This window comes from Eleutherodactylus coqui, unplaced genomic scaffold (genome assembly GCF_035609145.1).
Source record: "Eleutherodactylus coqui strain aEleCoq1 unplaced genomic scaffold, aEleCoq1.hap1 HAP1_SCAFFOLD_52, whole genome shotgun sequence".
NCBI classification, from domain to species: Eukaryota; Metazoa; Chordata; class Amphibia; order Anura; family Eleutherodactylidae; genus Eleutherodactylus; species Eleutherodactylus coqui.
Genome location: NW_027102355.1, coordinates 492,445 through 515,653, shown reverse-complemented (window position 1 = coordinate 515,653; position 23,209 = coordinate 492,445). Strand labels below are relative to the sequence as shown.

The 23,209-nt window shown below is 44.1% G+C and overlaps 1 protein-coding gene across 1 annotated transcript in view; it reads left to right on the top strand.

Annotated features, from left to right (window-relative positions):
* Nucleotides 1-21,637, top strand: part of LOC136601944 (lysophosphatidylcholine acyltransferase 2-like) — a 56,977-nt gene extending 35,340 nt beyond the window's left edge. Inside the window, exons 4-5 of the mRNA XM_066588864.1 lie at nucleotides 6,979-7,120; nucleotides 21,261-21,637. Of these exons, the coding sequence (XP_066444961.1) occupies nucleotides 6,979-7,120; nucleotides 21,261-21,463 (345 nt within the window). The 3' untranslated portion in view covers nucleotides 21,464-21,637. The remainder of the gene's footprint in view (nucleotides 1-6,978; nucleotides 7,121-21,260) is intronic.
* The last annotated feature ends 1,572 nt before the right edge of the window (nucleotides 21,638-23,209 follow it).

Below are 23,209 nucleotides of genomic sequence, written 5' to 3'. Positions count from 1 at the left end.
CCCCCCCCCTAGTGGTCTGAGTAGTAATAGTGACCCCCCCCCCCCACAGTGGTCTCAGTAGTAATGCTGACCCCCACTACAATGGTAATAGTGACACCCACCCCCACTACAATGGTAATAGTGACACCCCCCCCCAGTGGTCTTAGTAGTAATAGTGCCCCCCCAGTGGTCTTAGTAGTAATAGTGGCCCCCCCACAGTGGTCTCAGTAATAATAGTGACCCCCTCCCCCAGTGGTCTCAGTAATAATAGTGACCCCCTCCCCCAGTGGTTTCAGTAGTAATAGTGACCCGCTCCCCCTCCCACAGTGGTCTCAGTAGTAAGTGACCCCCCTCAGTGGTCTCAGTTGTAACAGCGACACCCCGCCTCCTCAGTGGTCTCAGTTGTAAGAGCGACCCCCCCCCCCGCGCGTGCGCAGTGGTCTCAGTTGTAATAGCGACCCCCACCACAGTGGTCTCAGTTGTAATAGCGACCCCCACTCGCAGTGGTCTCAGTAGTGTCAAGTGTGTGTGCCTGGAACACTTCCTCCCTTCTCCTCTAATTTCACATGAGTATTAAGGGTGCATTTACGTTTGCTTATACGAGCATAAATGCACCTTTAATCAGAACTGAGAGCATCATAAGGCTGCCTTCCACGGGCGAGGATCCACTTGTGATAAATCGCCCGCGGATCACGCTATGAAAAGCTTTCCATAGGCTAACTATGGAAAGCACAGCCCGACATCTACGAGCTTCTACGCTTGCGGGATTGAAATTGTGGCATACTACAATTTGCCGCAATTCTACACGGTGAGCTTATCTATTAGATAGGCTCATCGCAGAGACCTGTCAGTGCTCCCCCACCCCCTCCTCCCCTGGAGCGGAATATCGCTAGCGATATTCCATCACGGCCGTGGACAGGCAGCCTTAGACCCTCTGAATTTAGAGTAGTAGACCTGTAGAAAGGCTGGAACAGTTGTCTATCTTACGGGCGCATAAATGTACCCACAGTGTGCTTCTATGAAACTGGCCGTAACGAGATTTTCTGCTCTATATACAATTAACTCTTAGTCACCCAATAAATAAAAAGTTCTAAAACTTTATAATGTAATTTCTCACCATTTACAAGATATTAGTTTGCTGTCGGTGAATGAGAACTCTTTTGTGTACATTAGAAGGAAGCAAAGCTGTCCATGACCATACATTGCCTCTATTGGATCAGATGATGTTCTTAGTCTGTAAGGGTTTTAGCAGGCCCAGAACAGTTCTACTTGTTATCAATGTCACCACAGAGGGCTATTTTGCCCTCTCTTTGGAGTTCCTAATGTACAACAAAGCTTTTTATGACCTCATAAAGGAAAATTGTGTGCAAATTTTTTTTCTATAAAAATTAGTAAACACATCTAAAATCTACAAAGAAAACCCAAAGTTACTATTGGGTTAAAATAAAAAACCTGCCAACCCAAACCATAACCCGACACTATATGTAGATACTTCAAAAATCAACCTTCACACATTGCTTTAGGCATTCAGGCAGGTAGTTTTTTTCCTTCTAGGTAATGTGCATTTCCTTTTCTTCAAGCATTAGAGACATACCGAGTCGCGCACTGAAGTATCAGGCGGGCATAAATTCCATAGTGCAAAAAGAATCCTAGACTGTGGTGGACAAGGCAGGACGGACAGCCTTACATAAGCCACCACGTCTGAAAGTGTCTATATGTAACTCATGGGTACGTCCATCCTATGCACAGGCCCCATTGGAGTGTAATGGGGGTCTGACCATGCAGACTAGGTGGCAGATGGAACCGGGTCCAGAAGTAGGAATATTCCAGATGTTGATAGAACATACCTGCAGGTGGCAGGGGCTTCACTGCGCAAGCTTTAATTGCTGCAGGCAGGAAATCACGTTTCGGTCAGGCTGACAGCCAGGGAAACGCTTTTATCTACCTCGGTAGGATGAGGGGCACAAGCGGGATGAAATTACAATCACCTGGTACACTAAATAAGGCCGGCTGCACAACTGTATTTGAATTGCGGAATCCGGAGCGGGCATCTGCAGCAAATCACTTCCATAGCATGTTATGGAAAAGCGGTTTTTCCTGCACACGAGCGGAAATCAATTGTGATTTTCTGCTCGTGGAGGAAAAATCGCAGCATTCTCTATTTGAGATGGCTTCCATTGAAGACGGTGAGCCATGCGGGCCATCCGCAGTACAGAAGAGAAGAAGAAATAAGAGGTACGTGTGAACGCTGGCCGGGAACAGGGTGCCCACAGTGGAATCCACAGTACAGAAGAGAAGAAACGAGAGGTACGTGTGGATGCCGGCTGGGAACAGGGTGCCCGCAGCGGAATTCGCAGTACAGACAAGAAGAAATGAGGTACACGTGGATGCCAGTCGGGTATAGGTTGCCCACAGCAGAATCCACAGTACAGAAGAGAAGAAGGAATGATGGGTACCCGCAGATGCCGGCTGGGAACAGGGTGCCCACAGCAGAATCCGCAGTACAGAAGAGAAGTAATGATGGGTACCTGTAGATGCCAGCTGGGAACAGGGTGCCCACAGCCGACTCCGGCTCGCTCATGTGCAACCAGGCTAAGTCATGACTCTGCTAAGCAACACATAAAGAGGTCAGGTCTGCTGGACTTCACGCCGGACTACTGCAAACAGCAGTGCGTCTTCTCTATTTACACTACTGCATACTTTGCGGGAAAAGCTTCACTCCTAGAAACTCAGTACCCCATGCTGTGACGTCCGCCCCACTGATATGCCTCGCCGGGCAACGCCAAGTCGCTAAGTCCTGGACTCTTCTCAGCTACCCATATAGAGGTCTGCTGGACTTCACGCCGGTTAACCACAGGCAGCAGTGTGTCTTGTCCTCCATGTACATTACTTTGTACTTCACTAAAAGCTTCACCCAAAGAAACTCCCCATGCTGTGATGTACATCTTATTTATATACCCCACCGGGCAACAAATTCAACTTCCTTTTCACTTACAGCAGGGTCTCGCCAGCCTGCAATATTACATTACCACATAACAAAACTTATTAACAGGATTGTCAAACCTTTTGGCATCTCTGGGGCAGAGAAGAGGAGTTGTCTTGGACTGAGTGGTAAATAAACAATCACTAACAAAATCTAAGGCCGGCTGCACACGAGCGTGACGGGCTCCGCCGCGGAATATTCCGCGGCGAAGCCTGTCACGGTGCCCCCCAGAGACCCCATACTTGCCAGCGGATCCGATCTCTTCGCTCCCGCATGACGCTTCCCCGCCCACCGCCACCGCATCACGACACACCCACCGCGTCACATGACGCGGCGGTGGTAGGCGGGAAAGCGTTTTCACGGTATCCTCCGCTGTGTTACAGCAGGAGATAGCGTGAACGGACGGCTTCCATTGACTGCAATGGAAGCCGTCAGCGCGTACACCCGCGGCAAATAGAGCATGCCGCGGGTGAGAACGGGAGATTTCACGGTGCGGAATTCCGCACCGTGTGCCCTGAGCCATTAGGTTCAATAGAACCTAATAGCTGCGGGCAACGCAGCGGATTTTTGCTGCGAATTACGCAGCGGAAATACGTTCGTGGGAAGGAGGCCTTATAAGCAAACAAAACAGATATGTGCATAACTATAGGGATATCTGCCACCACAGATGAGCAAAAAAAATCCTCCCCTAATAATCCTAATCCACAGTCCTCCTAACAACCCCCATCATCCTCCACATAACTCCCATAGTCCTCCACAGTACTCCATACAGCTTCCATCAACCTCCACACAACCCCAATCATCCTGCAAATAACCCCCGCTGCTACAAGGCCATGCATGCAAGCCTAGACACAGAAGCCTGTGCAGACTCGCATGCAGTTTACAGCCATTCTGACAACAGGGGACACAGCGCTGGCCATCCACTATGAGACCACGTCTCTCGTCCTCACCTTGTTACTGGATTGGCAGCAGTCAGGACTTGGGAGGACAAGGAGAATCACACTGGACCTGGAGTAACTCAATCACAGCAAATGCCAGTGCCAGGTACTGCCTGCGGCCTCGCCTCCTGCAGATGCAGCCTCCCCTTTGTGTTGGGCCACATTAATAGCCATCCTGGGCCACAGATTCTACACCCCTGCCTTATAACCTAATGCTACTGATAAACACCAGACTTTATAGTAGTCATGCACTTACCTTGAAAGGTAGCAATGCCACCTGTTAGATTTGTTTGCATTTCTTTGCAAAATCATAAGGAACACAGATCTTAGAATGATTATCCAGGGTTAGAAAAGATGCTGTCTCTCCCCCTCCCCCCCAAAAAAAACCCAGCCCATTTTTTGTCTATGACCTTCCACTATGACTGATACTGTAGATTAGGCCCATGAACTTGAATAGGAATGCACTGCAAAATAGACAAGAGTGGTGCTGATCTGAATTAAAATGGCCTTTTTGTTTAATCCTTGCTAGCCTTATGTCCTGTACACATTCTGCAATCTCAGGACTTGGATGTGACTGCAAGAGGCTGATCTATCATTTAATTTTGCATGCACCTTACACTCAGGAAGCAAACTGAGCATAAAATGCCCCTCAACACACCCCAAGATTCTTGCTGCCACCATTTCTGATGCCAGCACACATGACTCTCCAGCAGACAGGGGCTTAACACATCAAAGGCGATAGATTCAGAGCCACGAGGACTAAGCTTATTAAAGTTATCACATGGGCATGAGTGCAGTTATGTGCACATTTACGCCACATATTTGCAGAATTTATGCTGCATATTTGCATGCGCAAATGCATGTCCTACTGTACTTTTTGTGTGCGCAAATTGTGTGCATTTGCGCAGCAAAACCAACATGCAACCATACTCCTAATTCATTGAAATGGGTAATTAAGTCTAATAGTCCTATATCTGCTATTTGCCTGTGCAAATCCACAGGAAGATAGAGCATGCAGCGTATTTTGTTTGAAAATTTGCGCGCAAGATTGCGCATGTGAACGAACCCATTGAAATCAAGGGGTTCTATTGATTGCATATTGCGCACAAAGAAAACATGGCAGGGCGGGTGAAGATTCTGGGTCTCTGGTCTTTGCACTCACCTGCCGGGTTGTTCTTCTCTCTCCCCCATCCCACAAGCAACTCTACTCTGACTGGTGCCTGGCGTCTGGCTCCTCCCACATTCCCGGGGATTGTGATGCCTTGCAAAACTGCTAGAATTTAGCTTTGCAAAAACTGATGCACTCTGCAAAACTTGCTGAAGATCTATCTGCTTGGTAACCAAAATCACCTCTTATCTGTACTATTTAACCCTTATATTTAAGCATAGCCTCAGCTTATGCAAGGTTCTGCAAGTATAAGTACAAACGATATTCTGCAATGCATACCGTACTACAAACAATATATATTATTATGCATGTAAAAAAAATGCCTTAGTCCCCCTGCACATGGGCAGAAATTCCACGGCGGGATTTCCGGCAGAATTTCCGCCCGTGGAAGCTGCCATAGGATTGCGTTAGAAAACACGCAGAAAACAAATCAAAATGTATTAGAAAAATTGCATAAAATATAGCAATTGGGCCATATCTGTCTGTTTTAATAGCCTTACAAATGGCGAAATTGCAGAAAAAAGTATCATTAATGGACCTGTTAACGCTTATAGAACAAAACTGGTAGTTCTTAGATAAATGACATTCTGTAAAACATTTGTAAGTCATATGAGTATTACTGCTGTGCTTACATAAGACATACGGGGGGGGTGGACAAAAATATGGAAACACTGTACAAAATGCATGTTTAGGATTATAATCCATATTTCAATAAGACATATAGAGACCAATTTTAAGTGGAGGTAATAGGACATATATGCTGCTGGGCAAAAGTGAACATCTGCCTGAGCAACAAGGTTCCTTTAATCAGGAGTTTGAGCCACTCAGCTTCTGTTACCAGCTGGCTCCCAAAACCACCCAGAGCAGGGCAAGAGGTAAAGTAAACACAAATTTAGTGGAAAGCTCTCCACTAAGCAGGGGCCGATAGGGCAGCTCAGTGCTAATGATTAAAATCCTATGCATTTCGTTCAGTGTTTCCATATTTTTGTCCACCCTTGTACATGTGGTTGATCAGACGTTCGCTCAAACCCTGGATCCAGTTTATTTGTGTAAAGCACTTGCTATAGGCTTGTAGATGATGAGTCCTGCAGTTGTTTTTTTCTCTTAGGCCGAGGCGAATCCACTTGCGGACGGTAATCCCGGGATTAGCCAGCCATGTGGACAAGATTTTTCAGAAATCTTGTCCACATGGGAAGGCAAATTCATTGCAGCAAAGGTGGCAGAAGCAAGTGCTGTGGCGCAGATTCACTGGCCACAGCATGTCCATTCTTATATTTTTTTCATTGCGGCCGCGCTCTCCTCTAAGTGCCGCGGGTTTTGAAGTAGCGCTTTGCAGGCGGAAATCTCGCGGCTTTTCGCTGTGGCCAAACTGCGATATTTCCGCCAGGAATACGCCGTGTGGGAACCCAGCCTTAGGGCTCATGCCCACGGCCGTGACTGACTCCGCCAGCGGAATATCACAGCGCAGTCCGCCACGCCCCCTGCACCCCACCACAAAACCTCCATACTGACCGCTCCGGATCCTCTGTACACGTCCCGCATGGAGGGCCAGCAGGCATTCACAGTACAGTGCATGACGTGCCGGCAGTGTCAGATGACGTGGCCAGCGGTGGGCGGGGCCATGTATTTACAGTGGGCAGGGCCACGTATTTACAGTGGGCAAGGCCACGTTGTCTACAATGGAAGCTGGCCACGCATATTCCTGTGGCATTTAAAACTCCGCTGCATGAACATTAAGCTATTAGGTTCAATAGAACCTTATAGCTGCAGGGCAACGTCGCGGAGTTCCGTGGGCATTAGCCCTTATTACTTTTCTCTGTCTCTGTACAGGTATAATAATCACATACAGCTGAGTCTGAAGTAATTACAACATATATCACATGCCATTATAATGTTTTGCTTTACCCTAGTTATTTGATATTGATGGCGATGGCAGCATCACAGAAAATGAATTCAGTTCCCTGTTAAGATCTTCACTTGGCGTTCCAGACCTTGATGTTTCCAAACTTTTCCAGGATATGGATGCTGATGAGTCAGGAAAACTCTGTTATGGTAAGAAAGACCAGAACTAATACATTATCATCACAAAATGACACATTCAAAGGGGATCTGTCATTAATAAGGAGGAATCCCTCCTACTGGCCATGTCTGTGAAGAATGGAAGACCGGACAGTAGTATAAGCATGTGAGGGGAGTTGTCCCACTGTGCAGAAGTCTTGAGAGATGAAGCACATTTTGCAGCAAACTATAACAATGTTTACTTTAAGTTGTACATGATAGGGGGGCAGAAGCTAGCTCCTTACCTGCAGCCGATACCTGACTACACTACCTGCCGACCAGCCGGACGAGAGGCCACGGGACCCCAGATCTACAAAACACCGGTATACGGTAAGCTCTTGACTTACCACTCAAGCTCTGGGCTCTCCTGACTTCATTCAGTCCTCGTGTCGACAGGGGGTGAGTTGCTGTATGTTATATAGGACGCTTCTGCCTGTTATTTACGGTGTTCTTAGTAACCGTGCTAGATGGAAGAACCCTTGTGTGTATATTGCCATGTTGCCTGTAGTAATTGTTGAAATCTGTATGTTGATTGTCTGTGTCGTGTTAGCCATAATTTGCTTTTACTGAGTCTGTTATAATATCACCAGAAGTCCCCTAAACCCCCCCTTAAGGAGTCCGTAAAACTATTCCAGGACCAGGGACCAGGGGTCCTTAGTTTACTAGGTGATATCAGGTCCTGTTTACTTAGTGATGAATAGTGGGAAATAAAATAAATAGTTATCCTGCCAGTTTCGGACTTGGCAGAAGGGACCGCCAGATTTATCTGAGGAAAGCCGTATGCATCCTCAATGCTGTGTTACAGTGGTAAATCAAGAGGTAAGTCCATAAGAGAAAGGGAAGGGGGAGACGTATGCAGACAAACGTATAAAATATATAGACAGATAGGACTTAGAAAAGCGGGAACCTTTTAACTATGAGTTCTGGCAATAGTACGGGAAAAAGCATATGAAAGATATCAGAGACGCCGGTTTAGATAAAGGAACAGACAATATGGGAAACGTACAGGGCAAGTAGTATGCCTATATGGAAATCAGCTAGAGAAATAGTAAAAGACAAAGAAGGCACGTTAGCTGTGGGAAGAAGAATGTAGTAAGGTGTTTAGAATTTTGGGAGTCTTAGACCAGCAAGTTTGGGGAAAAGATTCAGAGATAGTCAAAAGGTTGTATAAAAATATGTTAGACAGATGGATTAAGGCAAGTATAGATACGGCAGTAAGGGGTTATCAGAGAAAGGGAATCCTCTTATAGTTTGTGTCCCTCTGGGACATAAAGTAAGTTCATGCAAAATCTGTGGACAATTATGTGACAAATAACCACTATTGTTTGTCTTGTAAGTCTTGTTGTTATGTAAACTAGTCTTTGTTGTACGTCTTAGTGTTCTTGTAATGTCTAATTTCTAAGTGTAAGAAAGTTATACCCCACTCACATCTGTGGGGGTTCAAAAGAACAATGAAGTATATATACTGTGTGGTGTTTTTTTTTTTTCCTGAGTGTAAAGTTGATGTAAGCAATTTTAGCTGAAGGTTAAAAGAAAGAAAAAAAGCAAGTCAATGAGTTAAGGAAAGGTAGAAGGTTTAACAATGCACGGTAATAATAGTTGCTATCTGGAGTGGTGAATATAAGTATGTAGGTGGAAATGGGCATAAGTTGTATTATGTTTGTCATTGGATAGCCTATTCTGAGCAAATTGTGTAAAAACCGCGGTACTAAGAGTTTTTCTTATCTATACATAATTCGCTCATTATTGGAAGTCTGGTGTACAGTAAATACAATCCCAATTTCTACTTCACATATTATCAGTCCGTATAGGAATGAAAAAAAAACAAAAAACAAAAACCCCTTAGTGAGTGTGAATTTGTGTATTAATGAAGGGCCCGTATGAGAGTTAGATTGTGTTATATGGTGTATACTGTCCGGTGGCTAGAAACTAAATGAGGCAAGAAAGACCAAACGCTGAGCCAGACCACAGGGGGTGGAGCTAGGTGATGTAAGGAGATGGGAGGGAAGAACAATAGGAAGAGGTCTTCCACCCTCAACACAGACCAGCCTAGGAGAGAAGTATACGTCTAGTAATTACTAATAATTAATGCTGTTTGAAGTCTGAATGTTTTAGTTGCTTATTAATATCTTAGCTATTGTTCTGTTTCATAGAGATAAAATTCAGTGTCATAGAAAGGAAGACAGACGCTGATGAAAAAAGAAACTTGTAATGAATTATGTGAATTATACGGTCTTAAAAATAGAGAATATAGGGATTTTTAAGATATATTTTAGTTTTTTTTTTTTTTTGCTTTTTGTGTAAATGTCAGTTCTGTGATTGGTTGGACGTCTATATCACTGCTAAATGCTGTTAGTACTGCACTGTCTCTGAAAGAATGTTCTGTAGGAGAGACATGCAAACGACCAGCATCGAAGGGGTGGAGCTAGATAATGTAAAAGTAGGTAATGTTTCATCCTTCTTTTGTCTACAAAGGAGGGGGTGAGGAGCTTGGGCAGTTAGGAAATTTTTTTCTTCTCAAATTTGATGAGACATTGCAGGCAGGATCAGATTAATAATGAATTTGCTTAAAGAATATCATATTCCAATATGAATACATGTTTGTGGATTATTCTGCCTTGTTGTAATTCATGTCTGTTATTTGTACTAATATCTTACAAGCCTTATCTGCATCCATCAAATTTTCACCGGATGGATCGGTACGGGTTGAGACCTCAAGTGACAGTTCAGAGGAGGTTTTGTAAACGAACTGCTCTCTTGGTAGATCCGGCTCATGTATTTGTCTTGATAGCCACTGCAGAAACTCAGCTTTCCGCAGGTCCTGACAAATAGTAAGTCACCTCCAAGACAAACTCCAATTCCTGAGTCATTGCTTAGCCCAAGGAACTGGACATCTGACATAATTGATCCAGGTATTGCAGGTCAGCAATTTCTAAATTTTTAATTTTTAATTTTTTTTTTTGCTACAAGGTTCTGATCTATTTTAAATAGAATACCAGCCTGATTGTCTAGCAGTAATTGGTGCAAGGGGTTTCAGGAGTGCCGATTCAGCTGGCAGAAACTGAACCACTAGAGGTAATGTTTAAAGGGTCACGATGCCTCATGCGCTTCCTTGTGCTGGAAAGTCCTGAAAGCATATTGGGAACCGAAATGATGGGATCCTTGGGATCTTGTATCGAATTTCACCCGTCCGGTGAGGCTCGTATACACCCCAGGTCTGAAAGTCACCCGACCTTCTGTCGGATGGCAGCAGACCTAGCGACACCTCTACCTGTCTTCACTCTTACGCACGCAGAGAAACAAGTTCTTAGTGTCATTCCTTTGAGCCTTTGGGCTACCAGTCAGACGGACCTCGACAGACTGTCTGTATTTGTTTGTATTTAATTTCAGAGGAAAGCAGTACTGTTGGATAGTGCTGCCACAAGGGGCACAGTATAGCCCAATACCAGTTCACCAGATTCATGAAACTGGTATTAGACGCCTGGCCAATTCCCGAGGGCACCGCCCTCTTGTAATATGTTGATGATTTGTTTTTAATTTACTTTTATGTACTGCTGACAGTTACCTCAATGCATCACTAAGCCTTTTGTGTTTCCTCCATCAGAGTAGAATGGCTGAAAAGCCAGCAAAGAGAAACTTCAGTTCTGCAAGTCTCACGTAGTGTTCCTGGGCCACTGCCTAGGTCCAGGTACTAAGCACCTGACGCCGGAACGCACGAAGGTGGTAAGTGACATGTAACTTCCCACCTCCCATGCCCAGTTGCGTACCTTCTTGGGACTGGTTTCATACTATTGGCAATGGACGCTCTGCCTCCATGACCATGCAGCCTCTGTACGACTGTTTGGGTTCACGGCCATTTGCCCTGACCCCGCAGGCCGAGTCAGCCTTCTATCAGCTGAAAGTACAGGTAACCGGTTGCACTGGGGCTGCCAGACTATGACAACCCTTTCCAAATGTACATCACTGAGATGGAGGGACACGCCACCGCTGTACTGACACAAAAAGCGACCTGTAGCATACTACAGTGCCCATCTTGACGCGGTGGCTAGAGGGTCTCCATCCTGCGTCCGAGCGGTTCTAGCAGTTCAGGCACTAATGGACAAAAGTTCTGACGTTGTCCTAGATCACACCATGGTGATCTACACCCCACATGACATACATGGTATCCTGCCACAGGTAAGCCGTAGACATCTGTCCCGTGCTAGACAGATCAAAATGGAACTTGCAGTACACTCTTCATCCAATGTCTCATTTCAACGTTGCACCACTTTGAATCCGGCCACCTTATTGCCATTAGGTGACACTGATTCAAATGGGGGAGTAAGTACAGAGGACCAGCTCTTTGCAAATTCTCTGACTGATGATGAAGAGGAGGCCTTTGACGCAGAACACCAGCATGATTGTGACAGCTGGGTTCGCACATGTCACTGACAAACCCCTCCTAAACCCCCACCTTGAAATGTTTGTGGATGGATCTAGATACCTGAATGACGAAGGAAGGTTTGTAACAGGTTTTGAAGTAGTCATACTGAATGAGATACTTGTACAAAAACCACTGCCGCCATACATGTCAGCGCAGGAACTGAGGCCTGTACGATTGAAAAATATACCACTACTAATATCTACACTGATTCCAGGTACGCCTTTGGTACTGCACACGATTATGGACCCATCTGGCGGTCCAGGAGCTTTCTCACGGCACAAGGCAAGCCCATTAAGCTATCATGTTGCCAGGACAGGTGGCCATAATAAAGGTTAAAGCACACACGCAGGGGCAGTCACCAGAGAACAGGGGAATAGGGCAGCCAAGGCTGCAGCTCTCCCAGGACAGGACGCAAGACCCCTTGTGCTGTAAGTTGGATCTTGGTCCCACCACTCTTGTTGATTTGGGATTTGGCGTCCTACGGGACGTAGATGATGTACCAGCGGCTGCCTACCCCCACCTCGCCGTCCTAGCTCACGGGAAAGTGCATGCCTCTCGGAATGCCATGGTTTCTGTTATGGACAAGGTATGGTATGCTCCAGGGTTCGACAGGTTGGCAAAGGCATATGTGAAGGCATGTGAAGTGCACACCCAGACCACTGTATCCTATTCAGAGATTACAAATCGATTACATCCAGCTTCCCAAATCAGGCAGGTATGAGTACGTCCTTGTGTGTGTGGACCTGTTCAAAGCCACCGCACAATGTACAGTGGCTAAACTTGTGTCAGAACTTGTATGTAGATTTGGGGTACTAGAGACAATTGAGAGTGACAGAGGTACACAATTTACAGGTTAAGTGATGCGAAAGGTTATGTCAGCCTTGGGGTGGAACAAGCGTTTTACACTCCATACCACCCGCAGAGTTTAACAGAGTTGAAAGAACTGAAATGATATGCTTAAGTTAAAAGAAGTGTTTGGCTCTATGCCAAGATTAGGCCTGTACCATCCACAGGCCCTACAGCAGGGGTGTGATAAGGTTATTGAATATGTACAAGAACTATGTCGTAAACTGAAAATAACACCCGATCTAGTGTTTTCCCCAATTCCAGACCCTGACAATCTAGAGGGGACTCATTTCTTGCAGCCTGGAGACTGGGTGGTCGAAAAAAAAAAACAAAAAAACCTACTTCTGTAAAAGTGGATACATGCCTCCCACTGCAAGAAAGTTCCCGAGCCAGAGGAAAAGTGATGGGTGGGATCCCGGCGTTGTTTGGGTGGGGGAGGTAATGGACATTTTGATTTTGACTTCTGCATTTGTCTTATTGGACTGTCTTCTTATTGGGAAACACCACTACGAACGATCCACATGGACAAGCGATGGACTGGGTGGGCAAATATTTCCCACACGTGTATGCCCAACCTCAGGAGTGGAGAGGACATTTTGCGGACTTTTCTATTATCTGTCCCCACTCCTGTAGAGACTCTTCGAGACATACGCTCAATAGTTCACAATGATAGTGATGTAGTAGATGACAATGTTGTTCAGGAAAACACCTTCCTTAATTTATTTGAATATTGTCCCCATTGCGATACCATTGAATATACACATTGGACGAATATAACTCGGTTTTAGGTGAGAAATGTTGCGTTGGCTGAAGAATGTTGTAATTTTACTTGTGACTCTAATGAAATCGGGAAATGCCAACGAATTAAGGCAACAGAAATAACAGCTACTCTGCAATCGTCCGACTAGTATAATCTTATGTGTATATATATATATATATATATATATATATATATATTGCAATTAAGGTAATAATTTTATGAATAGCTAAATGTACTGAATGCCGATTTTCTACACCCCTTTAAGTGTCTAATATGACGATGACGATATTGATGTTGATAAATCTAAGATTACTGTATTGTGAACTTGATTGACTTGCAATATTTGATATTATGTCTTCATATCTTGATGGACATAGAGTGCACCATTCCTACCTGGGAACCCGGCACCTATGGGTGACAGAACCAGGAGATAATGGTGGCTCTGATGTCCAAATGGGGGAATGATAGGGGTCAATCATTATTAATCAATAACCTAACATAAGAAAGATAAGGAAACAGTGTAATGAATGTGACATTAGTTATTTGGTTATATAATGTTATGTATTATATGTAAAACATTCCGGAAGTTGCTAGTAGAATTTGGATATAGAATCATATGTAAAAAGGTATATTCAAGCGTTTATTTGAATATTGATTTTAAAATACTAAATGTATGACTAATTAGATTTTATTCAGTTATCTTACTGAATACCAACTTACCAACTTTGTGCTGACTTCCGAGTAGGTGGCTGAACCAGTTTTGTCTATGTAAAAATTAGAAACAATGTCCCCTCTTTTGATGTGCAAATTGCTGATGAACTTTGAAGATTACAGTTCTTCCCAAACAAGAAATGTAATTAACAAAACCTGTATTATCACACTGTAACTGTTTCCATGTCTACTTCAAACAGTTTTGTTGATACCTTTTGTTTAGAAAAGCTTGTTGATTTACAGTTGCCAAATGTACTTTGTAACCAGGCATCAGGTAACATTTGGAAACGCCTTCTTTACAACTTGCATATAAACTAGCAATGTACAACAATAAACAGAATTCATTCTGATTTACTAAGTCTGTGTATAGTGGGTCATTATGGTTCTCAACTATGAGTACTCTATATAATATTTCCTCTTAATTTGGATACAGGCAACATTCGCATTTCGGTCTGCGTTCCAGACCCCCCACATACACAATAAACATACAGACCCTTTAAGGGTTGGTCCAGTGGTAGGCTTCTGATGGTCTGTCCTCAAGATGGTTATCAATAGTAGACTGGAATGGGCCTGCTGCATGGGATTCTCACCAATATGCTGTTCTCTGGGCTGGTGAGTTTGTACACTGAGCTGATATTACCAGGAAGCAGACTGCTTCGTTCCCTGGCTACTGCAGTGGAAAAGGGGCTGTCTGCTTCCTGCAAAAATTGGCTCAGTGCATGAGAGCAGTGGACCAGAGAACAGATGATGAGAGGTAGTCCCAGGTGGCAGACACCCACGGATCTGCTATTGATGGCGTTTCCTGAGGATAGACCTTCAATAGCTTACAATTGGACACCCCCTTTAAGTAGCATATGTTTTCAAATGTTGTAATACAGTTTTAAATCCTTTGTCAATATAATTCGGAACACTCAACTACACAGGCTTAGAAATCTTTTTAATGCTGTATTTGCTAGCCAGTCTTTGTGGAATCAACCCCTTAGTGACCAAGCCTGTTTTCGCCTTAATGACCAGGCCAAATTTTGCAAATCTGACACGTGTCAATTTAGCATGGAAAAACACCAGAAAGGTTTTGCATATCCAAGCGATTCTGACATTGTTTTTTCGCCACATGTTGTACTTCATTTAGGTGGAAAAAAAGACCGATAGAATTTGTGTTTATTTATTAAAAGCGCCAAAATTGGGAAAAATTTTTAAAAATAGTCATTTTTTCACATTTCCAACTGCAATATCTCAAATATGTGTAAACATAATATAGAAATTTTTGCTAAGATATATATTTCCATCCGTTTACTTTATTTTGGGCGCACATTGGAAAAACTTTCGTTTTTTTTTTAACCATTTAGGAGACGTACAAATTTAATATTACTTTTCAGCATTTTGAGGAACAGTTTGTTTTTCTACACCAAGCCAAGATTGGAAAGGCTCATAGAAGTCAAAATGATAGATACCCCCACAAATGACCCCATTTTTAAAACTACACCCCTTAACGTATTCACTAAGGGGTGTTATGAGTGTTTAAACCAAACAGGTTTTTTTTAGGAGTCAATGCAATTTAGAAGAGAAAAACTAAAATTTCATATTTTTGCAAATATGTCATTTTAAAGGCAGGAATTATTTCTATAGTACACATGAAAATGAGGATTTGCACCCCAGAATGGATAAGCCTGTTTATCCCGTGCTCAGAAACATACCCATTGTGGCCCTAGTATTACGCCTGTATGCACAATGGGGCCCAAAATGAAAGGAGCCACCGGTGGCTTTCAAAACAGAAATTTTGCTTGAAGAAGATTTAGGCCCTATTGCACACTTGTAGAGCCATTGAGTGACCAAAACGATGGAGAACGCCCACAAGTGACCCCATTTTGAAAAGTAGACCCCTTAACGAATTTATCTAGGGGTACGATGACAAACGCAATCCTATGCAGACGGCCGCAGTTTGGCCGCGCGGCAAACAAACCGCGGCATGCTTTATTTCTGTGCGGGGCTCGTAGAGCAGAAACGTCACTGTCCGGCCACCGGCTCTGGTCTGCGCATGCACCGGCTGCCCAGCAAGCCGGCACATCAAACAGCTGGAGCTGCGGGCGCAGGTGAGTACGCGCCGCTCTCTGCAGGCGCTCGGGTCGGATCCCGCGGCGAGAAACCTCGCAGCCGGATCCGACCCACCCATCTGCAGGCGGCCTAACACAGTCAAGTTACTGGTCTACTTGCAGTCTTTATGATGCTAGTCTATCTCTCATGGACTGCTCAAACCAACAAGTCCCAGTTCAGAGCTACGGTACCATGGTCCAAACTGTCTATGCATTCTCTTCCTCAGGACAAGAGGTTCTAGTAAATTTTCTCACTCACATTGTTTACCAGTATTAGTGTAGTATGTCTTCATCAGAAGTGTGGGCGTGACCGGGCTGAGCTGCAGGTAACGGCTAGGTCACGCCCACAGCTCCCGATTGGCTGTGGCACACATACACCTTCAACCTGGGGTTAACAATGGGAGTCACTGCTCTAATGCACCCTGCAGCTGATGCAGCAGGAGGCTAGCTATCACTGACAGCTGGCTCCCGCTGCCAGAGCTCGTCACTGTGGGGGCTGATAGCAGAACAGGACGCCTGTATCTGGAATCCTCTTGCCATAACAACCCATCGGCAGTACACGATTTTTATCTCGGGGGTCCGATGACAAAAACAGAGGGAGCTGCCTCCCTCTAAGAAAACCCTTAAAGGGGTTGTCCCGCGCCGAAACGTTTTTTTTTTTTTCCCAATAGCCCCCCCCCCCCCCGTTCGGCGCGAGACAAACCCGATGCAGGGGTTAAAAAAGAAAACCGGAGAGTGCTTACCTGAATCCCCGCGCTACGGTGACTTCTTACTTACCTGGTGAAGATGGCCGCCGGGATCTTCACCCTCGGTGGACCGCAGGGCTTCTGTGCGGTCCATTGCCGATTCCAGCCTCCTGATTGGCTGGAATCGGCACGTGACAGGGCGGAGCTACAAGGAGCCGCTCTCCGGCACGAGCGGCCCCATTCAGAAAAGAAGAAGACCGGACTGCGCAAGCGCGTCTAATCCGGCGATTAGACGCTGAAAATTAGACGGCACCATGGAGACGAGGACGCTAGCAACGGAACAGGTAAGTGAATAACTTCTGATAACTTCTGTATGGCTTATAATTAATGCACAATGTACATTACAAAGTGCATTAATATGGCCATACAGAAGTGTATACCCCCACTTTGTTTCGCGGGACAACCCCTTTAACAGCGTCTCTATGATGCACCGAGCTTTTGGCAGCTCGGTGAAGGTGTGTATGCCACAGCTAATTGGGAGCTGTGGGCGTGACCTGGGCATTACCTGTAGCTCAGCCTTGTCATGCCCACACTTCCGGTGTAGACATACTACACTAATACCCTGTTTACCTTCACCCAGCCTCTTCCCCACAGCAGGCGTCACAGAACTTCACTTGTGACTAATGACTATAGGTTGCATCAACTTCTGTTTGAACCTCACAATTCTCTTGCGCACTTTATCAGCACAGAAAACGCAACCCTCAGCTGTGCACCACACCCTGCCTATCATACCCCAACAGGCACCTTCCCACAGAATCAGACTTGATCCACTATTCATCCATCCAACACACATACTCTGCGCAGCACGATACCCGGGGAGAAACACCAAAAAAATGACTGGGATACAAACTAATCCTATGACGTCCATGGAGGCTATGACAGAGACTATCACACTTTCTAACTGCATGGCCACAAACAATACTCATCATCAGTCAGGCAGTAATCATCAGCCGAACTCTCATGTCAGCAATTACATCAAACAGTTGTATAATACACAATTACAATATCCAATATACCTCTGTAGTTATGTAATAAACAACACAGTATTTGCTATGATAAACCTGAGTATTTCCTTTACTAAACACTAACATCTGTGTAATAAACCATATTTTTCCCATTAAATATAACATTAGTATCACTTTTCTTCATATACATTAGTGTTTGCATTAGTTTCTTCACTTTTAGCATTAACATCACTCCTCTAACTATGCTCCATTCAACAACATCATTTCTACAAAAGCATTCTATCTAGAGATGAGCGAGCATACTCGATAAGGCAAACTACTCGAGCGAGTAGTGCCTTATGCGAGTACCTGCCCGCTCTTCTCTAAAGATTCGGCTGCCGGCGCGGGTGACAGGTGAGTTACGGCGGTGAGCAGGGGGGAGGGGGGGGAGAGGGGGAGAGAGATCTCCCCCCTCTTCCTCCCTGCTCTTCCCCGCAGCTCCCCGCCGGCACCCAAATCTTTAGAGACGAGCGGGCAGGTACTCGAATAAGGCCCTACTCACTCGAGTAGTTTGCCTTATCGAGTATGCTCGCTCATCTCTAATTCTATCACCAATGACATTTGACTATCCAGTCTGCGTTACCTTTTCACATCCCACTTACATACAAAGCATTAGAGGTCATACAGATCATACACATTTTCCAAATGTGTATAAAAGAAGAGGAATATATGGCAAGGACAATACATATATTTTCATTAATCAAATGCCTCCCTCTGCAAAACCATTCCCCACACAATTCTCTCCCCAGGGGATATAACCCAGCCTAACACATGTGATTATTATATACTTACTAATGGAGGAGTTCAGTGTCTTGTAATTTCATGTCCCTCTCTACTTAGTATGCCAGTTCTTTACTTTTATAGACCTTCAAATGTATCTATGAAAAACATTTTATTTGGAGTGTTAAATGGTGAGAGCTTTAAAATCCCTTATTTTGGAGGTGTGGTAGACATGGGAAGTATTCAAATGGATGCCCATATATTGCAAGATTGCCCCATTTGTCTGGCTTTAAAGAGGACCTGTCAAGAGGCCCGACATACCCGTTTTGGTAAATAATTGTATTCCCCATTATTGTCGCGACCTTGGAGCAGCTTTACTTATAGCTCTTTGTTGTACTATTCCTTTATTGTTCCTTCCACTTCTATGGTATGAATAGCTTGACCACTTGGTGTTACTAGTTGGGGGTCGTGTCCCTAGATATTCTCACACTATCCAATCAGTGCTTGACAGAGTCAGGTTGTGTAGAGCAATGGTCCCCAACTCCAGTCCTCAGGGACCACAAACAGGTCATGTTTTCAGGATATCCTATAGAAAGAACACCTGTGCCAATGTCTGAGGCACCAACAATAATTACATCACCTGTGCATCACTGAGGAAATCCTGAAAATATGACCTGTTAGCGGTCCCTGAGGACTGGAGTTGGGGAACCCTGGTGTAGAGACACACCCGTTTCACAAGAGGAATAACAGAGGAACAGCACAACACAATGTTATAAGAAACTATGTTCTAAGATGTTTCATGAAGAATAAAAGTATTAACTAAAATGGACAAGTCAGGAGAGCTAACAGGCCCCCATTAACCCCTTAGTGACCACTCATATGTGTTTTTACATCCTGGGTTTCCGGGCTTTAATCCCCAGGGCTGTAAAAACATGCTTGCCCTGGATATTAAGGCCCCGGGGTCTGTGTGGGTGACAGCTCCCTGCTAAAGGTTGCCGGAGGTTGCTGATAGCCTGTAGTTGTGATGGGTCACACGATTGTGATTATGCAATAATGGCGATCGCATAAAAGTAAAAGAAAAGTTGGAGAAGGTTAAAGTTTCATGTCCCCACACGGATTGGATCCATAGGAAGAGCTGAGAGTCCTTCCAGGACCTGACACAGTCTTCTGCACATGTGCGTCGGTTTTCAAAATGGGGTAATTTGTGGGGTTTCTCCATCATTTTGGCCACTCTAGGGCTCTACAAATGGGCAATGGGGCCTTAAACACTTTCAAGCAAAATTTCTGTTCTGAAAGCCACCAGCTGTTTCTTTCGTTTTGGGCCCCATTGTGCATACATATATAAGATTAGGGCCACAATGGGTATGTTTTTGAACACAGGACAAACAGGGGTATCCATTTTGGGGTACAAATCCTCATTTTCATGTGCACTATAGAAAAAAAAACTGTCTTTAAAATGACATATTTTCAAAAATATAAAATTGTTGTTTTTTTCTCCTCTAAATTGCATTGACTCCTGAAAAGAAACTGTGGGGTCAAAATACTCAAAACACCCTTCGGTGAATATATGGGGTCAAGTGTGAGGGTATCTGTCATTCGGACACCTATGAGCCTTTGCAATCTTGGCTTGGTGTAGGAAAACAAAATGATTCTCAAAATGTTAATGTTAAATTTTGTATGTCTCCTAAATGGTTAAAAAAAACAAAGGTTTTTCCAATGTGCTTCCAGAATAAAGTAAACAGATGAAAATATATATCTTAGCAAAAAAGTGTACAGTATGTTTGCACATATTTGACATATTGCATTTGAAAATGTTAAACTGACAATTTTCTCAAAATCTTCCCAATTGTGGTGCTTTTAATAAATATACACAAATTCTATTGGTCTGTTTTTACCTAAATGAAGTACAATATGTTTCTAAAAAACAATGTCAGAATTACTTGGATATGCAAAACCTTTTCGGAGTTTTTCTATGTTAAAGTGACACGTCAGATTTCCAACATTTGGCCTGATCATTAAGGCACAAACGGGCTTTAACACTAAGGGGTTGAACTATCAGCCAGTTTTCTAAACCAGACAACCCCCTTATACACTGTATGCCTTCAACCAAACCAAGTCTTTTAAATTTACTGCTGTCATAAATTAATGTCAGATTAATGGTGTTGTCCAACTGGAAACTATTGATGGCCTATCTTTATCCAATAGCAGATTGGTGGGGTTCCGCTGCATTGTATTCCACCAATCACTCTTTGCGGGGCTGCTTTGTTCAAGTACTGAGCTAATTTCTAAAATAAGCAGATAGCTTCAGTTTCACTGTAGTGGACCAGCTTGGTATTACAGAAAATGTTTCTAATTACTTTAATGGGAACCTTGGCTGCAATACCAAGCCTCACCACTACAGTGGGAAAGGAGCTGTCTGATTGCTGCAGAATTCTGCTCATTGCATTAGTGCACTGGCTTGGCAAACAGCTGATGGACAAGGATCCTGGGCGGCAGACACCCATTAATCTACTATTGATGGCCTATCGTAAGGATAGGCCAACAATAGTTTACAACTGGACAACTTCATTAACTATATATGCACCAACCTACAAATCTAGAAATACTAGAAGTACAGTAGGCAAAATATGTAACTTTATTATAAAAAATAAAGGTAGTACAGGTATGCTGAAAAGCAGTAGCCACGGGTAAAAATCAGTGTATTTTTTAGCTCTGTCTTCTATGGAATACCATGTTTGTCTGCCTCATGTACATGAGATGCTCCAATAATATGTTTATGGTTGTGCACCAAAATTCTTCATGGCTTATTTTAATTCTATTTCTATTTCTTGTAGAGGAGTTTAAAAACTTTTTCCTGAGTCATCCAGAATATTCAAAATTGTTTACAACCTACCTTGACCACCAGAAATATTACTTGCATGTACTGCAGCAAGAGGAAGAGGAAGACAAGAATTTAGAACCCTTCATAGCCGGAAACCAGGGCACCAACAGCAGCATAGAGGAAGCTACTAGTTCATCAGACAAAAAAGTAGACTGAATGAGACTAAAAAGAATAAGGATTTTTAAATAAAGTTGTGCTTTATATCTGTGTTAGGACGCAGGGGGCTTTTCCCCACTTTTTGCCTGTGTGATACATTACTCATTGAAGATGATTATCATAGTTCGCTGGTTTATATTTAGTTTCTCCTTTTTTGAAATTTAGGGAACCATGTCCACAATTAAAACCATAAGTTTTATGCAGAGCCCAATGCTGTCTCATTACGAGTACCCCTTTCGTTACGCCCTTTTTACTCTTTCTAGGCATATGGTTTTCTCTACTGGAGTTGTTCCAGATTATTCAAGTATTATATGGATGGCTCTGCATTTTAACGGCTTTAATTGAAAATATACAACAAGCCATAGTTCCTGGGGCTGGCCTCAGTCTAAATTCTTTTTTTAAGTGTTCTAATACACCTGAAACTAAAAGCAAAGGAACTTTGCATAAATTTAAAGGGGTCTTCCAGGAAGAATACTACTGATGATCGGTGATGATCGGTCATCAATAGTTGATCAGCTGGGGTCCGTAGCTTGGGGCCCCGACCGATCTGCTAAGTGGGCACATGCTGCAAATACAGAGATCGGAGCGGAAGTCTCTGAGCCGACCTCTGTGTAGTGGCTGGCACTTGTAACTGCAGTCACAGCTCACATTGATTTCAATGAGAGCCATGCCTGCAGTTACGAGCGCCGGCCACTAGACTGAGGTTGGCGCGGAGACTTCCACTCTGACCTCTGTGTATTTGCGACGCTGACAGCATGCGCCCGCTCAGCTGAACTCTCGGGGTCCCAAGCGGCAGACCCCAGCAGATCAACTATTGATGACCTATTAAAAGGACAGGTCAGCAGTAGTATTCTCCCTGGAAAACTCATTTAAACATTTCCTACCATTTTGTTTCTGCAGCTCCTATATAGTTCTATGTGTCTCTATGGTAAGAGACTACAGATATGCTCTGTGTAGTCTGATCCAGTTGTCATACATTTTTTCTGTCCCTTTTGTCATGATTATCTACTGAATGTACTTTACCAAGATTTAGCGGACATATATAAGGATGTATGGCATCAACAGAAACATCAGACAACGTAGGTTGTATTTGTTGTTTGTTACAAAGGGGAAGCATAGGTCTACATAGGAGCTGTAGAAAAACATTGTTTGCCAAGGTGGACATAGCCTTTTAGCACAACATAACCTTATGTCTGAACCCTACCAAATATTTCTCATTGTACTGTGAGGTCGACCCTAGTGAAATACATCATGTTTTTTTAAAATAAAAAGTGATTAAAAGATGTAAGTAAAGTGAATATTTCTGCATATTTTGTAAATTTACTGTGTAAAAGTATGATTCTCCTTTAACGTTATTATTAGAGATGAGCGAGTATACTCGTTTCGAGTAATTACTCGATCGAGCACCGCGATTTTCGAGTACTTCCGTACTCGGGTGAAAAGATTCGGGGGGCGCCGGGGAGCGGGGGGAGGCATGGCGGCGCGGGGGTTAGTAGCGGGGAACAGGGGGGTGCCCTCCCTCTCCCCCTCACTCCCCGCTGCAACCCCCAGTCACCCACGGCGCCCCCCGAATCTTTTCGCCCGAGTACGTAAGTACTCGAAAATCGCGGTGCTCGGGCGAAAAAGGGGCGTGGCCGAGTATGCTCGCTCATCTCTAGTTATTATTCATGGTGCCATGGTCCAAACGAAAGTTCACAAATTCCATACTGTGAAAGATATAGTTTGGTTCACTGACATTGGTTCACT